Below are 18,851 nucleotides of genomic sequence, written 5' to 3' on the forward strand. Positions count from 1 at the left end.
GGGCCTAATTCAGACCTGATCGTAATTGCTACTGCACAGGGATAGTCCGCCCCACATTTCTGGCTTTGCCCCGCCGCACAAGTACAAAAGCATCGCACAGCGGCGATGCTTTTGTACTTGACGAGCAGAACCCTACCAGGGCAGCTCCTGCACGATGGCAGGGAGATACTCATCGCTGTTCGGGTCACAGCGGCTGCGTGTGACATCATGCAGCCACCGTGGCCCAGCATGGTTCAGGTCTGCGTTGCCCAGACTGTACCCTAAAATGGCAGGCAAACGCTGCCGGCCCGCCCAGCCACCGCCTCTACCTGTCAATCAGGCAAAGGTGATAGCAGTGCTGAGATGGCCGTCGGCTGTCTGGCATGCGCCTGCACACTGTGGCGCTGGCGCATGCGCAGTTCAGACCTGATTGGCTGCTGTGCGAAAACGCACAGCAGCAATCAGGTTTGAATTAAGCCCAATATTGTGAGCCATAAGGTGTTCAGAAAAGACTGGAAATTAGTGGAAATGAAAGTTATTGAGGTTAATAATACTGTAGCAACAAAAACACACCCAAATTCTGTTATTTTAGTTGTTTTTACGATTTTGAAAAAATAAAATCCAGATCCAATACCAAAACCCGCAAGGGTGGTTTTGGCAAAAGCAACGCAGATCCAAAACATGAAGGTGATCCAGTTCCAAAACTAAAAATTGCCCGGTGCACACCCCTAGAAGATATGTATAATATATACTTTGTATTTTTCTTTTGCTTTACACTGGTGTATACGTTAGTATGACCGGAAAGGCTATACCTCACCGCATGTCACTGATACATACTGCTTTTTTTTTTAATCTTAACAGGAATCATAAGTCGTGAGTGTGCAGAAAAGCTACTGATGAACATGTCTGAAGGATCCTTCCTTGTGCGTGTCAGTGAGAAAATTTGGGGCTATGCACTGTCTTACAGACATCAAACTGGCTTCAAGCATTTTCTAGTGGATGCCTCAGGAGATTATTACAGCTTTCTGGGTGTAGACCCAAACAGACATTCAACTCTTACTGATCTCATTGATTTTCACAAGGTAATTCCTTAGATATTCTTATATATATGCTGAATCAATAAAATTACATATTGAGAAAGGTCTATGGAAACAAGCAACATGTTCACCAAGCGACACAAAGGCGAAATGCACGTCCAGTTATGGTAAAGTGGTTCCTATAGTACACTGGTTGGACCACCACACAACTCCTGGTATCTGTATTTACATGTATTTATTGATGTGAGACAGCTGTGTATAATATAGCAAAAATGTGGTAAATACTTGTAGCATTGAATGTGAAGCTGGTAGAATCACTGACAAGAGCGTTATCTGCTAAGTATAATGTATTACAAATTCTAAATACGCCTAACATGCCACCCATCTATCTGTACAGTATGTTCTCTAACAGTGGACTCTCACTGTCGGGCTTGCCCTGTGCTTCCCCTGTGCTGGTTTATACTAACAGGTTTGGTATATCCCTACAAGAGCAGATTTAATCTCTTTCTCTATTTTTCGTCAGAATCTGGCTGTCTTCCCTGCACTCTCACTCTGATGTTCACTGCTTTCATTAGCACACATATGAGAAGCAGAAGAATGATGGCAGCTGTATAGATTCTGATATATAATTCTCTATATAATACTTATCATACACACATAATATTGATAGTAGTATATAGGTAATACACTGATGATGGGGATTTAAGAGTGGATTACACCTTCTAAGAGATGTATGATGATTGAAGGGTAATTTATGTTGTATTGCATTCAAAATACCTTGTTTCATACTACTACTCTGTTGTAGCAATACATTTATTTATAGATTAACACATGTACAAGCATATCAGCATATGAACACACACCTAAAGGAATGCTACCTTACCAATGCTTCCAGGAGTAAAATTAGGAGATATTTCACTGATCCATCAACTCATATGACTATTTGATGTTATTGTTGATCGAGAATATCCAATTCATAAGAATTTATCACGTTGGTACTGACATACAGATGGGTTCTCCATTATTTTGGCTGTTCCTGCACCTAGATGGAGGTTTAGTCACACCTAGGCGATATCTTAGGTTGCTGAGTTTAATCATAGACAGGCGCGTTGAGGCACGATTACATACTCAGCATGCAATACAGATCTCCACCACTGGGTGGCTAATGCTCCACTAATCCAGTACTTTAGTTTGAAAGGTGGCGGATTGATCTACAGTACAAGCTCTGGCAAATGGTCAGTGATGGCTGTAATGTTAATATACAGTCCTGTACTGCATAGTGTGCACACAGATGGTGACCAATTGTCAGACGAAGAGAGTAAAAAAAACAGTTTATACAGATGCAAACGAATGTGTTAAAACACTTGTGTATGCAGATGCAACTAATGTGTGAAAAGAATAATGTAGCTCATTGACTTTAAAGTATGTACAGTGCACTAAATACTGTGTTTTGTAATATGAGCATCCGAGTCCCCTGGCAGCATAAACAAACACCAATGGGAAGGAATCGCTTGCATTACTTTTACACATGAACTTGTGTAACTTCCATGCAGCAACACGGGCAAGCGATGAAGGCTCCCAACTCCGACACTGAGAGTCCCACGATCAAGTCCCAAAGTGCCAATCTATTTTTCTCTAACGTCCTAGTGGATGCTGGGGACTCCGTAAGGACCATGGGGAATAGACGGGTTCCGCAGGAGACTGGGCACTCTAAGAAAGATTTAGTACTACTGGTGTGCACTGGCTCCTCCCTCTATGCCCCTCCTCCAGACCTCAGTTAGAATCTGTGCCCGGCCAGAGCTGGGTGCTTTTAGTGAGCTCTCCTGAGCTTGCTAATAAGAAAGTATTTTAGTTAGGTTTTTTTTATTTTCAGAGAGCTTCTGCTGGCAACAGACTCTCTGCTACGTGGGACTGAGGGGAGAGAAGCAAACCTACTAACTGCGGCTAGGTTGCGCTTCTTAGGCTACTGGACACCATTAGCTCCAGAGGGATCGAACACAGGACCTGACCTTGTCGTCCGTTCCCGGAGCCGCGCCACCGTCCCCCTCGCAGAGCCAGAAGTCAGAAGCCGGTGGGTTGAAGAAAGCAGACGTCGAAATTGGCGGCAGAAGACTCCTGTCTTCATATGAGGTAGCGCACAGCACTGCAGCTGTGCGCCATTGCGCCCACACTAACCCACACACTCCGGTCACTGTAGGGTGCAGGGCGCAGGGGGGGCGCCCTGGGCAGCAATTTGATACCTCCTGGCGAAAGCAGCATATATACAGTTGGACACTGTTATATGCATGAGCCCCCGCCATTAATTTTACACAAAATCGCGGGACAGAAGCCCGCCGCTGAGGGGGCGGGGCCTTCTTCCTCAGCACTCACCAGCGCCATTTTCTCTCCACAGCTCCGCTGAGAGGAAGCTCCCCAGGCTCTCCCCTGCAGACTCACGGTAGAAAGGGTAAAAAGAGAGGGGGGGCACATAAATTTAGCGCATTTAATATATATACAGCAGCTACTGGGTAAACACTAAGTTACTGTGTGATTCCTGGGTCATATAGCGCTGGGGTGTGTGCTGGCATACTCTCTCTCTGTCTCTCCAAAAGGCCTTGTGGGGGTCCTGTCCTCATATAGAGCATCCCCTGTGTGTGGTGTGTCGGTACGCATGTGTCGACATGTTTGATGAAGAGGGCTATGTGGAGGCAGAGCAAGTACAGATGAATGACGTGTCTCCGCCGACGGCGCCGACACCTGATTGGATGGATATGTGGAAGGTGTTAAATGATAATGTAAACTCCTTACATAAAAGGTTGGATAAAGCTGATGCCTTGGGACAGTCGGGGTCTCAGCCCATGCCTGATCCTACAGTGCAGAGGCCGTCAGGGTCTCAGAAGCGCCCACTATCCAAAATGGTTGACACAGATATCGACACGGAGTCTGACTCCAGTGTCGATGACGATGATGCAAAATTGCAGCCTAAAATGGCTAAAGCCATCCGCTACATGATTATAGCAATGAAGGGTGTATTGCACATATCAGAGGTAAACCCTGTCCCTGACAAAAGGGTGTATATGTATGGGGAGAAAAAACAAGAGGTGACTTTTCCCCCTTCACATGAATTAAATGAATTATGTGAAAAAGCGTGGGATTCCCCCGATAAGAAAGTGCTGATTTCCAAAAGGTTACTTATGGCGTACCCTTTCCCGCCAATGGACAGGATGCGCTGGGAATCCTCCCCTAGGGTAGATAAAGCTCTGACACGCTTATCTAAAAAGGTGGCCCTGCCGTCACAGGATACGGCCGCCCTAAAGGATCCTGCAGATAGGAAGCAGGAAAGTATCCTGTAGTCGGTTTATGCACACTCAGGTACTATACTGAGGCTGGCAATTGCGTCGGCCTGGATGTGTAGTGCTGTAGCAGCATGGACAGATACTCTGTCTGAGGAAATGGATACCTTAGACAAGGATACCATTTTACTGACCCTGGGACATATAAAAGACGCTGTCCTATATATGAGGGATGCCCAGAGGGACATTTGCCTACTGGGCTCTAGAATAAATGCAATGTCAATTTCTGCCAGAAGGGTCCTGTGGACTCGGCAATGGACAGGTGATGCCGACTCCAAAAAGCACATGGAGGTGTTACCTTACAAGGGTGAGGAATTGTTTGGGGACGGTCTCTCGGACCTAGTTTCCACAGCTACGGCTGGGAAGTCAAACTTTTTGCCATATATTCCCTCACAGCCTAAGAAAGCACCGTATTACCAAATGCAGTCCTTTCGATCACAGAGAAGCAAGAAGGTCAGAGGTGCGTCCTTTCTTGCCAGAGGCAGGGGTAGAGGAAAGAAGCTGCACCATACAGCTAGTTCCCAGGAACAGAAGTCCTCCCCGGCTTCCACTAAATCCACCGCATGACGCTGGGGCTCCACAGGTGGAGCCAGGAGCGGTGGGGACGCGTCTCCGAAATTTCAGCCACCAGTGGGTTCGCTCACAGGTGGATCCCTGGGCTATACAGATTGTGTCTCAGGGATACAAGCTGGAATTCGAAGTGATGCCCCCTCGCCGTTACCTCAAATTGGCCCTGCCAGCTTCCCCCATAGAAAGGGAAGTAGTGTTAGCGGCAATTCACAAGTTATATCTCCAGCAGGTGGTGGTGAAGGTTCCCCTCCTTCAACAAGGAAGAGGATACTATTCCACAATGTTTGTGGTACCGAAACCGGACGGTTCGATCAGACCCATATTGAATTTAAAATCCCTGAACATTTATCTGAAAAGATTCAAGTTCAAAATGGAATCGCTCAGAGCGGTCATTGCAAGCCTGGAAGAGGGGGATTTTATGGTGTCTCTGGACATCAAGGATGCTTACTTGCATGTCCCCATTTACCCACCTCATCAGGAGTACCTCAGATTTGTGGTACAGGACTGTCATTACCAATTCCAGACGTTGCCGTTTGGGCTCTCCACGGCACCAAGAATATTTACCAAGGTAATGGCAGAAATGATGGTGCTCCTTCGAAAGCAAGGAGTCACAATTATCCCATACTTGGACGATCTCCTCATAAAGGCGAGGTCCAGAGAGCAATTGCTAATCAGCGTAGCACACTCTCAGGAAGTGTTGCAACAGCACGGGTGGATTCTGAATATTCCAAAATCGCAGCTGATTCCTACTACGCGTCTGCCTTTTCTGGGCATGATTCTAGACACGGACCAGAAGAGGGTGTTTCTCCCGGTGGAGAAGGCTCAAGAGCTCGTGACTCTAGTCAGAGACCTCTTAAAACCGAAACAGGTGTCGGTGCATCGCTGCACGCGAGTCATGGGAAAGATGGTGGCATCATACGAAGCCATTCCCTTCGGCAGGTTCCATGCGAGGATCTTTCAGTGGGATCTGTTGGACAAGTGGTCCGGATCGCATCTTCAGATGCATCGGCTGATCACCCTGTCCCCGAGGGCCAGGGTGTCTCTTCTGTGGTGGCTGCAGAGTGCTCACCTTCTCGACGGCCACAGGTTCGGCATACAGGACTGGGTCCTGGTGACCACGGATGCGAGCCTCCGAGGATGGGGGGCAGTCACTCAGGGAAGAGACTTCCAAGGGTTGTGGACAAGTCAGGAGGCTTGTCTGCACATAAATATCCTGGAACTAAGGGCCATATACAACGCCCTGAGTCAAGCGGAGCCTCTGCTTCGCAACCAACCGGTGCGGATTCAGTCAGACAACATCACCGCAGTGGCTCATGTAAATCGCCAGGGCGGCACAAGAAGCAGAGTGGCGATGGCAGAAGCCACCAGGATTCTTCGTTGGGCGGAGAATCACGTGCAAGCACTGTCAGCAGTGTTCATTCCGGGAGTGGACAACTGGGAAGCAGACTTCCTCAGCAGGCACGACCTCCACCCGGGAGAGTGGGGACTTCATCACAAAGTCTTCACGCAGATTACAAATCGATGGGAACTGCCACAGGTGGACATGATGGCGTCCCGTCTCAACAAAAAGCTACAAAGGTGTTGCGCCAGGTCAAGAGACCCTCAGGCGATAGCGGTGGACGCCCTGGTAACACCGTGGGTGTTCCAGTCGGTCTATGTGTTTCCTCCTCTTCCTCTCATACCCAAGGTGCTGAGAATCGTAAGAAAAAGAGGAGTGAGAACAATACTCATTGTTCCAGATTGGCCAAGAAGGACTTGGTACCCGGAAATGCAAGAAATGCTCACAGAGGACCCATGGCCTCTACCTCTCAGACAGGACCTGTTGCAACAGGGGCTCTGTCTGTTCCAAGACTTACCGCGGCTGCGTTTGACGGCATGGTGGTTGAACGCAGGATCCTAGCGGAAAAAGGCATTCCGGATGATGTTATTCCTACGCTGATAAAGGCTAGGAAGGACGTGACAGCAAAACACTATCACCGTATATGGTGAAAATATGTTGCCTGGTATGAGGCCAGGAAGGCCCCTACAGAGGAATTCCAGCTGGGCCGGTTCCTGCATTTCCTACAGTCTGGAGTGACTATGGGTCTGAAGTTGGGGTCCATAAAGGTCCATATTTCGGCCCTATCCATTTTCTTTCAAAAGGAACTGGCTTCTCTTCCTGAAGTGCAGACGTTTGTTAAGGGAGTGCTGCATATTCAACCCCTTTTGTGCCACCAGTGGCACCTTGGGATCTCAACGTGGTGTTGGGTTTCCTGAAATCCCACTGGTTTGAGTCACTTAAGACCGTGGAGCTAAAGTATCTCACGTGGAAGGTGGTCATGTTATTGGCCTTAGCTTCGGCTAGGCGTGTGTCAGAATTGGTGGCTTTGTCATGTAAAAGCCCCTATCTGGTTTTCCATATGGACAGGGCAGAATTACGGACTCGTCCGCAATTTCTGCCGAAAGTGGTGTCATTTATTCATTTGAACCAACCTATTGTGGTGCCTGCGGCTACTCGTGACTTGGAGGATTCCAAGTTGCTTGATGTAGTCAGGGCTTTGAAGATCTATGTAGCCAGGATGGCTGGATTCAGGAAGACTGACTCGCTGTTTATCCTGTATGCATCCAACAAGCTGGGTGCTCCTGCTTCAAAGCAAACTATTGCTCGCTGGATCTGTAGCACGATTCAGCAGGCTCATTCTGCGGCTGCATTGCCGCATCCAAAATCAGTGAAAGCCCATTCCACAAGGAAAGTGGGCTCTTCTTGGGCGGCTGCCCGAGGGGTCTCAGCATTACAGCTTTGCCGAGCAGCTACTTGGTCGGGTTCAAACACATTTGCTAAGTTCTACAAGTTTGATACCCTGGCTGAGGAGGACCTTGTGTTTGCCCATTCGGTGCTGCAGAGTCATCCGCACTCTCCCGCCCGTTTGGGAGCTTTGGTATAATCCCCATGGTCCTTACGGAGTCCCCAGCATCCACTAGGACGTTAGAGAAAATAAGATTTTACTCACCGGTAAATCTATTTCTCGTAGTCCGTAGTGCATGCTGGGCGCCCGTCCCAAGTGCGGACTTTCTGCAATACTTGTATATAGTTATTGCTTAATAAAGGGTTACGTTATGTTGGCATCCATTGTTGATGCTCTATTGTTGTTCATACTGTTGACTGGGTAAGTTATGACAAGTTATACGGTGTGATTGGTGTGGCTGGTATGAGTCTTACCCTGGATTCCAAAATCCTTTCCTTGTAATGTCAGCTTTTCCGGGCACAGTTTCCTTAACTGAGGTCTGGAGGAGGGGCATAGAGGGAGGAGCCAGTGCACCCCAGTAGTACTAAATCTTTCTTAGAGTGCCCAGTCTCCTGCGGAGCCCGTCTATTCCCCATGGTCCTTACGGAGTCCCCCGCATCCACTACGGACTACGAGAAATAGATTTACTGGTTAGTAAAATCTTATTTTTTCCCCCTGACATTCACTTTATTATTATTTTTTTCTTTGTAATTGATTGTAATACATTAAATGGAAGGGTGCACACAGGTTTCACATAAATCAGGGTACATCTGCGTGAGTGTCTGATTCCGCTATCTAAAATACATAAAAGTAATGGGCACCCGTAGGCATACCAATAAATATAAATGTGTATCCTGACGCAATTAACTGTTCGAGCAACCCAGTACTGTAGATCATCGGCGATAGAGAATCTGTGTTGTACTTTATGAGAACTGCTACTGTACTATTTACACACCTATCAACGTGACTGCAGTTCTATATGTGATTTTCATATACAGTATACTTTAGTATTGTGTTGCACATTTATTGTAACCTGACCTCCCTCCCTGTCTATAGTGGGATGGGGGTAGGAGGAGGTGGTGGATTCCAACTGTGATCTGCATTATGAGCGTCCCCTTAATGGCATAAAGGGGAGGGAGAAGGGTGAGGGGGGAGGTGGGGATTAACCAGCGGAGTTCAGAGACACTGTCAAAAATATTGTCTGTTGGGACCCAAGAAAATAAACCAATAAATCAATAAATAAAAGTAGTGTGTACAGATCCAAATGAATGTGTTAAAGCAATGGTCCATTGACATTCGGTTTATGTGAGCTATTACATTAAATTCAATTATAATGGGCTTAAAGCTTAATATCTCCAGTTCTGAGGGTCCAATCAGCTCAGAATCAGGTTGGTATGGAAGGGGAGACGATTAGCTACAGGAGGATCCCAACTCCAAGTTTCTATGACCCCCATAGACTCAGGACTAGTTTACATGACCCCCAGAGACTCAGGACTGGTACCGTACAAAAGATGAGTTGGCTTTTGGGGCAGACCAACGACTAATTTATGTACACTGTAAAGGTAAACGGCAAGAAACCATGTGTCAGGTCCCATCCAGTTGTCCGCCCAGCTTGCATGGGATGTTGGGTTTCTGGCTAGATAGAAAATACTGTACAGAAATGCTAAGCATGGTAATTTTGCATCCATGAATATAGGGAGGAGCTTTTATCCCCCCCATTACACTTATAAAGATAACACTTGCTGCTGTAGCCATTACAGCAGAGTACATTACAAGCTGTTCGTGCTATTTAGTACTCAAATAGAAAATAGTGTACAGAGATAATAAGAACGGTGATTTGGCATCCATTAACTTAGGGAGGAGCTTTTATCTCTCTCCATTATACTTAGAAAGATAACCATTGCCGCTGTACGTTACAAGCTGTTTGTGCTATTTAGTACTCAAATACAAAATACTGTACAGAGATACTAAGGACGGTGATTTGGCATCCAGTATAATAGGGAGTAGCTTTTATCTCTCTCTATTATACTTAGAAAGATAACACTTGCCGGTGTACATTACAAGCTGTTCATGCTATTTAGTACTCAAATACAAAATACTGTACAGAGATACTAAGCACGGTGATTTGGCATCCAGGAACTTAGGGAGGAGCTTTAATCTCTGTCCATTGTACTTAGAAAGATAACACTTGTGGCTGTACATTACAAGCTGTTTGTGCTATTTAGTACTCAAATACAAAATACTGTGGTGAGATACTAAGGATGGTGATTTGGCATCCAGTATAATAGGGAGTAGCTTTTATCTCTCTCTATTATACTTAGAAAGTAACACTTGCCGCTGTACATTACAAGCTGTTTGTGCTATTTAGTACTCAAATACAAAAAACTGTACAGAGATACTAAGGACAGTGATTTGGCATCCAGGAACTTAAGGGCCATATTCACGTCCCGATTTGGGGAGAGATGTGTGCTGAGTGAAACGCTCAGCACACATCTCTCCCCCCGCTCAGCACAACGCAATGTGTGCTGAGCGTGCATGGGGAGACAGGGGGGCCGCTTATTTCACCCAGCGGGTGAAATTAGTGACCTGCTAGATTGAGCCTGCATGCAGGCCAGTCTAGCACCAGCGATAGTGATGCACAGGGCTACACATCGCAATTGCTGTGGGGGGTACACACAGAGAAATCATGCTTAAAATCTAAGCAATCTAGTCAGTTTGCTTAGATTTTAAGCAGCGATCACTCCGTGAGTACCCCCCTTTAGGGAGGAGCTTTTCTCCCTCCCCATTATACTTAGAAAGATAACACTTGCCGCTGTATGTTACAAGCTGTTCGTGCAATTCAGTACTCAAATGCTAAATACTGTACAGAGATGCTAAGCACGGTGATTTGGCATCCAGGAATTTAGGGAGGAGCTTTTATCTCTCTCAATTATACTTAGAAAGATAACACTTGTCGCTGTACGTTACAAGCTGTTCGTGCTATTTAGTACTCAAATACAATATACTGTACAGAGATACTAAGGACGATGATTTGGCATCCAGGAACTTAGGGGGGAGCTTTTATCTCTCTCAATTATACTTAGAAAGATAACACTTGTCGCTATATATTACAAGCTGTTTGTGCTAGTCAGTACTCAAATGCTATATACTGTACAGAGATGCTAAGCACAGTGATTTGGCATCCAGGAACTTAGGGAGGAGCTATTATCTCTCCCAATTATACTTAATACTATGGGATTTCAATGCTCACATATCCCTAACATAATAGACCATACTGTACCTGTAACACGCTCATTTGCATATGTATATGCTGTACTATTTGCGTCTGTACTGTGTATACTGTTATATACTGTATGACATACTCTAGCAAATTGTAGCATAATAAGACACCAGTAAAGTAGTTCTTACGCTTTAGTTCAGTATTGTATTTTAATGAATACCACACGCATGCGCATTGGTGATTTTAAAAAGTGACATCTGGTGGATGATCGCAGGTATTACACTCAAAGGTAATGCCAAATGCTCTGTATGACTCCCTACGACTAAGCGCGCCTCTTTGCGCCCAGGCATGCTGCGTATGCCCGATTGTGACTAACGCCTCAGCCAGCCAAGATAACGGAGGACCCATCTGTAGGATTTGGAGAGTAAATACAACTCCATTTACACCTTCAGTTTAGTTGCCAGTACAAGAGGGATATATATCTAAAATATTATACTAATATAACATTTGAAATTGTTATTTTTATGAGTGTTCTCAGGAGGGCGAATAAAATAATAGTCTGAGACACAATATTTTAAAGCCTTTGTTAAAAGATATGTTTTAATATATACAGACACGTTCACAATTAGGAGTGCCCGAGAAAAAGAGTTTCCTTCTCTCTCTCATTATTTGCAGTGCTGTATTCTGACTTTAGGGAGCACCACCAAGCTACTGTAATATGCCCCCCTCCCATTAAATTAGGGGACTTATATGTAATTATGTTGGTTTTCTAGATACTAACTACAAGCAATTTAAAGTTTCTGTGCAGGATCTCCTTTGGTTTTGATACTATTCTTTTAATACTTGCAACTTTGACATTTTTATTACTCCCTCCATGATGCTTGCCCCATCCCACTGTGTTCTTCATTTGAGTCACTTTGCCTCTTGGACTTGTTATGAAGGGACTTAATCTCTTTGCTATATTGATTAATACTCACCCATAACCAACCAATTAAAGAAGCTCATGAATTGACCTGGGATAGAGATTTGGGAGAGATGCTGGACCCTGGTGAATGGCTTAAAATGAAAACGTAACCCACAAAAAGTTCTATATTAGTCCACATCAGAGAGAGTTCTTTTAAACTTTATTACCATTGGTACATGGTTCTTACCCAATTGTCCTCCGTATCTCCTGCAACCTCTGACCTCTGTTGGTGATATTGTGGATAATACGATTGCTGCACATTTAGTGGTCATGTCCCAAAATTTAGGCTTACTGAAAGCACATCCATGATCTAATTCTGCCCCTAATGGGCTCCCATATAACAAATTCCCTGCTCTAATCTTTTCAACCCCATCCAATTCTTTGAAACCTATCAAGCACATTCTCAATGCTACTAAATGTCAAATCACTCTTCACTAGAAAGACCAACTCCACCTTCTCTGACTGCTGCCGTCAATGAAATCTGGTTGGTCTACAGCATTTAAAGCATTATGGCAACCCTCCATGACATACCCAACCATTTTATTAAAATCTTGTTGCCATGGACTGACCTTTTGAGGCCAAGCCACCCCTAAACACCAGCTGAAAATGATTCAACTTTTAAACTGTACACTATGATGCAGCGATTTCCTCCCATTTTCATTTCCCTCATACCTTCCCAAGCTCTGCTCTTGCTTCTCTCTTCTTTTTCTTTGCTTCTCCATCTCATTACCTTCTCCAAGCAAAGCTCATTTAAAGTGCTTTCTTTCATTTGATATTAGATATTGAGGACATCTCACATAAGTTTCTTAGTTATAATTCTATACTTCAGGCTACCTTAACGTTTCCTGCTTTCAGTAAATTGGAATCTGGTCTCCTCAATACCCTTAGTGTTATTATAATGCTTTACAATGGTTTTGCTTATTGTTTGTAATTTCATACCTAAAATCACTAATATATTTAAAAAATGCCAAGCCATTGATGTCAAAACAACTATATAAGAAAACCACAGCATTAGTATGTTAGCTTATGAACTGCTAAAGCATTACTGTACATGAAACAATTTGTATATATTTAACAAAAATATTAAATCTGGCTAATATGGGATACAGCACCTTCTCCCTGTGCATCAGTTTCCATGTATGTATTCTACAGTATTTTATGTACAGTAGTGCTCATACTTGATTATACAGTACCTTTTGGTTGATCTATTATTCTACAGTATATCTCAGTCTAGAAGTATTGTATTTTTATTGTAGGGCCTATTTATTAAATTAATATTGGTGGGATATCCCTTGAAATAACCTGTTTTCAGGGGGTACTTGAAATTATCAAATATACCAAAATATCAAATGTAGCTACGGGGGACCACAGCAGATATTGGAGAAATCTGTAATGAGTCTCCATTTGCAATAACAATCAACCCAATAGAAACCTATGAGGGTTGCTTATTTGCAGAATTTGTCAAGTTCCAGAATATTCCAGAGCTTGGCCTCGGTAGGTAATACCACCTCCAGATGGATTCGTAGGATCCCTACATGGAACTCTCCTCTCACATATGCATGGTCAGCAGACCACGCATACGTAGTAATGCACCAGGTTCCTGAAGGCTTAATGATCTCTTTACTTCTAACACACCAAAGGAATGGGCTCCTATATGAACTCTTATACCTATGTATATATTTACTTAATTTGTATATTTAATGTCATATACAGTTGTGCTTGAAAATTTGTGGACCTTTCAGAAGTTTTCTATATTTCTGCTGAAGTTTGGCCTAAATGAGATCAGATTTTCACACAAGTTCTAAAAGTAGATAAAGAGAACTAATTCAAACAAATGAGACACACAAAAAAGACTTCTGTGCTTTGGGTCATTGTCTTGCTGCATGACCCATGTTCTCTTGAGATGCAGCTCATGGACAGATGTCTTGACAGTTTCCTTTAGAATATTCTGGTATAATTCAGAAATCATTGTTCCGTCAATGATGGCAAGTTGTACTGGGTAGATGCAGCAAACCAGACCAAACTACAATACCACCACCACCACCACCACCATGTTTCACAGATGGTATGTGCTTTTATGCTGGAATGCAGTACTCTCCTTTCTCCAAACATAACGCTTCTCATTTAAACCAAAAATTTCTATTTTGGACTCATCTGTCCACCAAACATTGTTCCAATAGCCTTCCAGCTTGTTCAGGTGATAATAAGCAAATTGCAGATGGGCAGCAATATTCTTTGTGGAGAGCATAAGCTTTCTCCTTGAAATCCTGCCATGCACACCTTGTTTTTCAGTGTCCTCCTGATGGTGGACTCATGAACATTAACATTAGTTAATGTGAGAATAGCCTTCAGTTGCTTAGGGGTTCCCTTGGGTTCCTTTGTGACCATGCAAACTATGAGCTGCCTTGCCCTTGGCATGTTATTTGTTTGTTGCCCACCCCTGGGGAGGGTTATAATGGTCTGGAATTTCTTCCATTTGTACACCATCTGTCTGACTTTTGATTGATGGAGTCAAATCTCTTTAGATATGGTTTTGTAACCTTTTTCCAGCCTGATGAGCATCAACAACTCTTCTTCTGAGGTCCTAAGACATCTCCTTTGTTTGTGGCATGATATACTTCCACAAACGTGTTGTGAACATCAGACTTTGATAGATTCCTCTTCTTTTAAAAAGACAGGTTGTCCACTTTCACATGATTGTCATCCCATAGATTGAAAATACCTTACATCTTCAAAATATCTGCTAAGGCTTAAGGTTCAGAGAAACATTTGTGATGATCCGCAACAAGATACCCCCTTGTTCGTAAATGGATGACAAAATTTCCAACAATATAAGCATACAAGGGGTAATTCTACAGTGAAAACCAAATGCCTATAATTCCTGAGGTAGATTCACCATAATACAGAGTTGGCGTTGCTCCCCAGAGTCAGAAAAACAAGTAATCTAGAGGGAGAAAAGAAGACTATATTTTGGGGGCACTCTTCAAAATACAGACAGGGCCAAATGTACCCTCAAGTATCGTTAAAATATAACTTTTAATTGTTCCTTAAAATAGGGAAAAAGAGAAGAAAAAAACATACATATTTGAATACACCTAGGGATCAACTATTAATCACAAGGTGTTCAGAGAACACTGATTGCTCACTAAAGAGCTTGTTTTTATTTAATAATTTTCTAATTTAAAAAAAAAACAAATATGGTGCCTCACTGTTGGAACAACCATACCATAAATAGGTAATGAATTTACCAAACATCTGCTACTGTATTTCAAAACACTTGTATTATTATATAGGTTCAACAATTGCCCAAATGGTAAATAAACAGTGTTGGGAAAAATGCAGAATGCCCATCACAGTTACATGGTATCTCTTGTTTATCAATAAATTGTGTTTCATTTTTTATCATCAATTCTCTCTATTTATTAAATTATGGTAAAGGCAATCAAATTGTTTTGTTAGAAACACAGGCTAGAGAGATTGCCTACATCACCTTTGCAATATACTCGTGGGTAAATTGATAACAGATTTATACCACGGTATAATTAAATATTGCTGCTCAATAATAGCCCAACATAAACATTTTGGTAATATAAGGAGAAAGGAGAGAGTGAAAAAAGTGGATCAGTATGCCATAGTACGCTGCTTCTGCTGTCTCACCGTCATGAGCTCAAACAAAGTTGTTGACACAGCGGCCGGCAGATGAGAGGGCAGCGACCTGGAAAATTTTGACCAGAAGGAAGATAGATGGCCGTACTGCTTTCCCTGTTAGAGCGGACGGAATGTCCTGATATCTTAGGACATTGCAGGACACTTCACCGCAATCCGGGGATGAGTGTTAACCAAAATTTGGTACAATTTCTGCCTATTAGGTAATAAATGACGGCAGAGAGGTGACAGGGGGAGATTCAACATTAAACTAGTGCCATGCACATTCTCACATTAGATATAATTTTCACCACAACATCGTTCTCCACATAAACACTTGGCAGTGTACTTTCCCTTTAATGATTATTTTCCAGGTATTAGATTATCGGCATGCTGGTAATAATTAAGCTCACCCTTACACAGTCAATTGCTTTCTCTGAAATTGACCAAAGTATATATTCAAAGGTCACTGAGCAGTAAGCATTGGGCTAAATGAGAGAATTTAACAGCAAACCCAGCTAGAATAGAGAGAATTGGTGACAGCAAACCCAGTCCTGCCGCTGAGATCACTTTTCCGTCATGTACTCTGGTCACTAGGACCGGTGCAGCGGACGGTAAATAGGTAAACAGCAGCGCTTCGGGTGTTACTGGCAGGAAGAAAGATAAGTAGCTGTACTGCTATCCATGTTAGAGCGGTTGCGGCGCCTTGATATCACAGGACATAGCAAGGACGCTGCACCGCAATCCGTGGATGAGAGCTAGCCGAGAACAGAAAGATGACCGTACTGATAACAGCGGTGATTCTGGGCAGAGCAGTCATATAAAACTGTTATCAATTCACTCACGAGTATATCGCAAAGGTGATGTAGGCAATCTCTCTAGCCTGTGTTTCTAACAAAACAATTTTATTGCCTTTACCATAATTTAATAAATAGAGAGAATTGATGATAAAAAAAATCAAACACAATTTATTGATAAACAAGAGATACCATGTAACTGTAATGGGCATTCTGCATTTTTTTCAACACTGTTTATTTACCATTTGGGCAATTGTTGAACCTATATAATAATACAAGTGTTTTGAAATACAGTAGCAGATGTTTGGTAAATTCATTACCTATTTATGGTATGGTTGTTCCAACAGTGAGGCATCATATTTGTTTTTTTTTAAAATTAGAAAATTATTAAATAAAAACAAGCTCTTTAGTGAGCAATCAGTGTTCTCTGAACACCTTGTGATTAATAGTTGATCCCTCGGTGTATTCAAATATGTATGTTTTTTTCTTCTCTTTTTCCCTATTTTAAGTAACAATTAAAAGTTATATTTTAACGATACTTGAGGGTACATTTGGCCCTGTCTGTATTTTGAAGAGTGCCCCCAAAATAGAGTCTTCTTTTCTCCCTCTAGAACGCTTAAGGCTCACAAACTTTTGCCACTTAAAGATATGTGCTATTGGATAATTTTCCTCAATAAAAAAATTAGCACGTCTAATTTTTTTGTCTCATTAGTTTGATTTGATTCTTTTTATCTACTTTTGTGTGATAATCTGAGGTATTTTTAGGCCAAATTTTAGTAGAAAAATAGAAAATTCTGAAGGGTTCACAGACTTTCAAGCACCACTGTTGCTGGTGATACAAAATGACAATTATTGGGTCTATAAACCGATAATTAATAAGTATGCCCTTTATCATGTAATGAAAACCTGTGATCTGTCCCAATAATATGAACTAGTTAACTGTGTTGCTTGAAATAAAAAAAACATATTATGTTCTACACTGCGTTCATCTAAAGTTTACAGTATCCCGACAGTTTACTGTATCCCAAAATGTAAGTACATCTCAAAATTTTACTGTATCCTGAAACTATACTGTCTCCCGAAAGAGTAAACTTTTGGGATACATAAACTTTTGGGATACAATATTTAGAAACAATTCACTATATCAACTGAATTTAGGGCATAAAAAAATTGCCAAGGGGCTTCGCTGCAATTTACAACCTAGAGGGAAAAAGAGTGCAACATCCACTCAATGCTTTTTCTTTGGGAAAATTCACAATTTTGATGAGTTATTCTTCAAGAACGTGACCACTTATCAATATTCTGTGACCTAATTACACATCTCCATCACACACCCTATCGAATGACACCTGAATCATTAAAATCGATGTTGTCATTGACGAGTAGTTGCTCTCACACAAAAAATAACTTGGGCTAATAAATATATTGATTTGTAAACTACTTAACATAGTTTTTTTTCTGCTTTACCAGGAGGAAGTTATTACAAGTTCTGGAGGAGAGCTGCTTGTAGAAGCCTGCGGACAAGCACAGTCCCCACCTGACTATAGCATATTGTTTGAATGAGACAGCTAATAACTGCAATATTGTGCACTACAGATTATGAATGATTGTTATCTTAACTCCATTAATGATTAAGCAACAAAGAACATTTCTACTTCTTGAGAGTGTCAATAACTTCAGATTTGAAGATCTGGTTGCTTAGTGTATTTTTTATGGTTTTAATATGTCCTTTTTATTCACTGTAGGGTTTTGAAGATCACTTTGAATACAATGTTCAAATGTTCTGCATTAAAACATATTTCCATATTTAGCTTGTCCCATTTTATTTTAGTAGGCTGCTGTTGTGTGTATCCATTATTCAACATGATTTTTATGACATGTAATGATGATAAGAATTTATAAATCTGTAATACATTGTATATCAGTCAGAGAAAAATATCTAAAGTGAAATATATTCCATTCATATTTATACATTAGTTATCCCAAGATGTATGAAGACACAGAGCGTAAGAGTCAGGCTTCTGAGACTAATATGACGTCAATCATATGGTGAAACTTATAAATTTTAAAGAACCCTTCGTTTTCAAAGAAATCCTTGGTGACTTTTAACTTTGATTTCTTTTTCGCGATTTTATGTACTTCTTTAATTACAGCAAGCACAATTACAGCACATAATTTGATGATCTGCTCAACAGGACTTTTTTTATTTTATATTATAGCTAAGCCAAATGATATGTCCAGTCCACATACTCTATTGCTGCAGTCAAGCCACACATTCCTTCTCAGCAAGCCAGGCTCCATGTAGCTCAGCTTGCGTCGAGCATTTTTATCACGTGACTATACAACACATGTATATCTATGTGCGGCGGAGATCCGCTAATCTAGACTCAGTCACACACAGATATATGTACAAGTATATATTAATTAAACAGTGCAGTCTTGTGAAGCAGTTTGTTGTATCTAATGAACGACTAAAGGCCCATACACACTGGGCGATTTTGAGCTGAAAGCAGCTCACTTTTGGTGTTTGTAGCTACTTTCA

General features: G+C 42.3%; 1 protein-coding gene across 3 annotated transcripts in view; it reads left to right on the forward strand.

The window, feature by feature from the left end:
• Window positions 1-18,051, forward strand: part of SH2D4B (SH2 domain containing 4B) — a 525,622-nt gene extending 507,571 nt beyond the window's left edge. For all 3 annotated transcript variants that reach the window (XM_063958772.1, XM_063958770.1, XM_063958771.1), the window contains 2 exons: window positions 841-1,061; window positions 17,780-18,051. In XM_063958772.1, the coding sequence (XP_063814842.1) occupies window positions 841-1,061; window positions 17,780-17,872 (314 nt within the window). In that variant the 3' untranslated portion in view covers window positions 17,873-18,051. The remainder of the gene's footprint in view (window positions 1-840; window positions 1,062-17,779) is intronic.
• The last annotated feature ends 800 nt before the right edge of the window (window positions 18,052-18,851 follow it).

This window comes from Pseudophryne corroboree, chromosome 3, assembly GCF_028390025.1.
Source record: "Pseudophryne corroboree isolate aPseCor3 chromosome 3, aPseCor3.hap2, whole genome shotgun sequence".
NCBI lineage: Eukaryota > Metazoa > Chordata > Amphibia > Anura > Myobatrachidae > Pseudophryne > Pseudophryne corroboree.